Here is a 5,000-nt window from a genome sequence, read left to right as displayed (position 1 = left end):
GTGTGTGTGTGAGACTGTGACTGTGTGTGTGTGTGTGTGAGACTGTGACTGTGTGTGTGTGTGTGTGAGACTGTGACTGTGTGTGTGTGAGACTGTGACTGTGACTGTGTGTGAGACTGTGACTGTGTGTGTGTGAGACTGTGACTGTGTGTGTGTGTGAGACTGTGACTGTGTGTGTGTGTGAGACTGTGACTGTGTGTGTGTGTGAGACTGTGTGTGTGTGTGAGACTGTGACTGTGTGTGTGTGTGAGACTGTGACTGTGTGTGTGTGTGTGTGTGAGACTGTGACTGTGTGTGTGAGACTGTGACTGTGTGTGTGAGACTGTGACTGTGTGTGTGAGACTGTGACTGTGTGTGTGAGACTGTGACTGTGTGTGTGTGAGACTGTGACTGTGTGTGTGTGAGACTGTGACTGTGTGTGTGAGAGACTGTGACTGTGTGTGTGTGAGACTGTGACTGTGACTGTGTGTGAGACTGTGACTGTGTGTGAGACTGTGACTGTGTGTGAGACTGTGACTGTGTGTGAGACTGTGACTGTGTGTGTGTGAGACTGTGACTGTGTGTGTGTGAGACTGTGACTGTGTGTGTGTGAGACTGTGACTGTGTGTGTGTGAGACTGTGACTGTGTGTGTGTGAGACTGTGACTGTGACTGTGTGTGAGACTGTGACTGTGACTGTGTGTGAGACTGTGAGGTTGGTCTGATATTATATTATTATTTACGTTCCTATGTTATTTTCCCTGTAGAATTTTTTTGGTCCTGAGTTTGCGAAGATGTCGACGGAGCCGTGTGTGGTTCTAAATGTTCCCTCTTCTATAATGGTAATGAACAGTAATTTGCATATATTTGCATGTTACGCCTTTAGGATGATGATGATGATGATGTTATTGGTGGACGTGTTATTGGTCCTTCCACTGAGTGTGTGTGTGTGTGTGTAGAATAAGCGTGGGAAGGTGGAGGAGAGCCTGCGGAAGGTGTTTGTGGTGCTGCTGAACGGTCAGAAGCTGGAGGTGAGCTGTGACGTGAAGGCGGTGTGTAAGGACGTGTGTGACATGGTGATCGCACACGTGGGTCTGGTGGAACATCACCTGTTTGGTCTGGCGTACCTTAAAGGTGAGAGAAGGGATTTTATTATTTTAGTTTCTGTCCATCTGCTCGTCTGCTCTGACTTCATTTCATCTTTTGTTCCCTAGACGACGAGTTCTTCTTTATCGACTCCGAAGGTAAAATCTCGAAGGCAGCTCCAGACGGATGGAAAGAAGATCCGAAGAAGCGCAAAACGGACGTCAGCTTCACTTTATTCCTGCGCATCAAGTTCTTCCACGACGACGTCAGCTTTATTCAGTAAGTCACCAGGATGGGGCTTTTCTGACCAAAAGTATTGGCACCCCACGCCAGGCGTATAGGCACCTCTGCACATTTGATAGCTCTCTGGTTTTTATTTATTTATTTATTTATATTTTTTTTTATGATATTTTCCCACCTTCTCCCCTACATGTGCTGAATGAATCTTGTTTATTTGTTTGTTTATTTGTTTATTTGTTTCTGCCCCACCCGAGGCACCCCATGACCAAGCACCAGTATTACCTGCAGTTGCGGAAGGATCTTCTGGAGGAGCGAATGCGCTGCAACATGGAGAACGTGATGATTTTGGCCTCCCTGGCGCTGCAGGCTGAGATCGGAGACTACCAGCCTGAGGTATAAACATGATGATCGATCCACAGTCTGATGTAGGGTGGAGTGCATAAGTATTTACCCCCCTGAACTGTTCCACTTTTTATCGTGATTCAGAGAATATGAATATCTCACGAATGTCAGACTGTAATGTAATTACATCACGCTTGTTTTGATGATTCGGTTTCTCTCAGCTCCATGGGAAGACGTATTTCAGGACAGAACATTATCTTCCTGCTCATATAATGGAGAAGCTGGACCAAAGCTCTATGAAGGAGGAACTGTCCAAACTGCACAGCAACTATTATGGAGCCAAAGAGGATGAGGCTGAGTTTGAGTTCCTTAAGGTAGGGGGTATGTGTGTGTGTGTGTTAGGTGTAGGGGGGGGGGGGTGTTAGGTGTGGGGGGGGGTGTTAGGTGTAGGGGTGTGTGTGTGTTAGGTGTAGGGGTGTGTGTGTGTTAGGTGTAGGGGTGTGTGTGTGTTAGGTGTAGGGGTGTGTGTGTGTTAGGTGTAGGGGTGTGTGTGTGTGTTAGGTGTAGGGGTGTGTGTGTGTGTTAGGTGTAGGGGTGTGTGTGTGTTAGGTGTAGGGGTGTGTGTGTGTGTGTGTGTGTTAGGTGTAGGGGTGTGTGTGTGTGTGTGTGTGTGTGTGTGTTAGGTGTAGTGGGGTTTTTGTGTGTTTTTGGGTGTGTGTTTTTGTGTTGGTGTGTGTGTGTGTGTTTTGTGTTTGTGGGGTTGTGTGTGTGTTAGGTGTAGGGTGTGGGTGTTGTGTGTGTGTTTGTTGTGTGTGTGTGTGTGTGTTTGTTGTTTTGTGTGGGGGTTGTGTGTGTGTTAGGTGTGTGTGTGTTTGTGTGTGTGTGTTCGGTGGGGGGGGTGTGTGTGTGTGTGTGTGTTTTTGGTGTTGGGTGTGTGTGTGTGTGTGTGTGTTTGGTGTTGGGGGTGTGTGTGTGTTTGTTCGGTGTCGGGTGTGTGTGTGTGTGTTCGTGTCGGGTGTGTGTGTTGTGTTTGTGTCGGGTTGTGTGTGTGTGTTTGTTTGTTCGGGGTGTGTGTTGTGTGTTGTTGTTGTGTGTTGTGTGTTGTTTTTTGTGTTTGTGTGTGTGTTTCTGGTGTCTGTGTGTGTGTGTGTGTTGTGTTTTGTTCTGTGTGTGTGTTTTGTGTTCTGTTTGTGTGTGTGTGTGTGTGTGTGTGTGTGGGTGTTTTTTTTTGTTTGTGTTGTGTTGTGTGTTTTTTTGTATGTGGGTGTGTTGTGTGTGTTTTGTGTTCGTTTTGTGTGGGTGTGTTTGTGTGTTCGGTGTCGGGTGTTGTGTGTGTGTTGTTCGTGTGTGGGTGTGTGTGTGTGTGTGTGTTCGGTGTCGGGTGTGTGTTTGTGTGTGTGTTGTGTTGTGTCGTGTGGTGTGTGTGTGTGTGTGTTTGTGTGTTCTGTGTGTGTGGTGTGTGTGTGTGTGTTGTGTTCGTTTTTTCGGGGGTGTGTGTGTGTGTTTTTGTGTTCGTGTGGTGTTTTGTGTGTTTCGGTGTGGGGTGTGTGTGTGTTTGTGTCGGTGTATGTGGTGTGTGTTGTGTGTGTGTGTTTGTGTTCGTGTGGGTGTGTGTGTGTGTTCGGTGTCGGGGTTTGTGTGTGTGTTGTTTCTGGTGTCGGTGTGTTTTGTGTGTGTTCGGTGTCGTTTTGTGTTTGTGTTTGTTTCTTTTCGGGGTGTGTGTGTGTTTTCGGTGTCGGGGTTTGTTGTGTTTTTTTCTGTGTCGGTGTTTGTTTTGTTTTCGTGTGTCGGGTTGTTTGTTTTCGTTTCGGTTTTTTTGTTTGTCTTTTTTTTTTCGTGTGTGGTGTGTGTTAGGTGTCGGGGTGTTTTTCATTCTTTTTTAGTTTGAATGATATATTTTTGTGTTTTTGTCGTCCTACACAACATATTTCAGACATGGATATTTGTTCAATAGATTAATGTAATGAATTGCTTTAGATTGGTTTAAAGAAATGGAGCATTTCAGTTCAATTTACCGTCGTTTGTTAATCAGGGTTTGGTTTTAGAGCTCCCTCTGGTGGCTATATGGCTGCTCACACCCTCATCATTCAACACTGTCGATTCCTTCTGTACGATTTAAAGGCAGGGTCTCAGATGTTTGAAAGCCAATGTCGACATATAAAATCACAAAAACAAACACGCCCCTAACCCAAATAGGTCCCACCCCTGTATCGATAGCTCCGCCCACACATACATACGTAACCCGGGCGACTAACAGAAAGAAACGTGTCTTTATCATAGCTGAAGGGAAGAACAATACGATTGTAGATAAACAAACAAGCAAAAATGCCACACAAGCATAATGATGTAAAGGACAAAGGCATATATTAGTTCTGTGTAACAAAGCAAAACCAACGTTACTCACCTATCGAGAAGGAAAAAAGCGCCTCGGCGTCTTAAGTAAAGTCGGCCACATATTCACAGGTCGGAGTTTCCCGAGTCGATAACTCCTGAGCTAAACGCTGTTACTACACAAAACGCGGTTGTAGCTGCCTCTCTACATTACTACGATAGAAAAGAGGTGTTATTTGTGTAGTAACAGCGTTTAGCTCAGGAGTTATTGACTCGGGAAACTCCAACCTGTGAATATGTGGCCAACTTCCTGCTCCTTCAGTTCTCTCCAGCGCTGGAAAGCTGATCCTATATTAACACGTCCTACTTCTTGTCCTTATCGTAAGTCTTTCTTCTCTTTCTTTCTTTGTTTTTATCCTCCATGTCGATGTTAAAACCGCTTTCTTCTAACGTCACACATGCGCACCGGACACTCTCTCCGCCCTTATCGACAAGCCCCGCCCCTTTCTGCTCATTGGCTACACGTTTGTTTCGATTTTTGTTTATTATTTGGCCCGACTCGGATTTCTGAAGTATTTCTCAAAAATGTTGTGATAGGCTCCGAGCAACACGTCATTGGGATTAACCTGCTATTTATTTAGAAGTGTTCTGGTGACGGTTAGTTCTAAATATTGGGTCGAATCGGATTGAACGGTTTTAATGTTTGTCCGCCTGCCGTAGGTGAGTCAGCGGCTGACGGAGTACGGCGTTCACTTCCACCGCGTGCTGCCAGAGAAAAGATCTCAGACAGGGATCCAGATGGGAGTCTCCTCCAAAGGCATCCAGATCTTCGAGGTACTGAACGGAAACCGGACGTCGGTGCTGAGGTTCCCCTGGAGAGAGACCAAGAAGAGCTCCTTCACCGTAAGAGCTGCATGTTCCACACAATACACACACACACACACACACACACACGGTCCTCAACTCACAGCTAAATAATGACTAGGTTGAAGAAAGATGGAAAGGATATCGCTGTGTGTTTAT

At 45.9% G+C, this 5,000-nt stretch overlaps 1 protein-coding gene across 1 annotated transcript in view; it reads left to right on the top strand.

The window, feature by feature from the left end:
* The window catches only part of ptpn13 (protein tyrosine phosphatase non-receptor type 13), a 45,134-nt gene that overhangs the window by 36,456 nt on the left and 3,678 nt on the right, over window positions 1-5,000 (top strand). Inside the window, exons 11-16 of the mRNA XM_047805710.1 lie at window positions 746-820; window positions 938-1,112; window positions 1,193-1,343; window positions 1,559-1,697; window positions 1,868-2,020; window positions 4,698-4,880. Coding sequence (XP_047661666.1) covers window positions 746-820; window positions 938-1,112; window positions 1,193-1,343; window positions 1,559-1,697; window positions 1,868-2,020; window positions 4,698-4,880 — 876 coding nt within the window. The remainder of the gene's footprint in view (window positions 1-745; window positions 821-937; window positions 1,113-1,192; window positions 1,344-1,558; window positions 1,698-1,867; window positions 2,021-4,697; window positions 4,881-5,000) is intronic.

This window comes from Tachysurus fulvidraco, chromosome 21 (assembly GCF_022655615.1).
Source record: "Tachysurus fulvidraco isolate hzauxx_2018 chromosome 21, HZAU_PFXX_2.0, whole genome shotgun sequence".
Lineage (NCBI taxonomy): Eukaryota > Metazoa > Chordata > Actinopteri > Siluriformes > Bagridae > Tachysurus > Tachysurus fulvidraco.
This window is presented reverse-complemented; position numbering and strand designations above follow the sequence as displayed.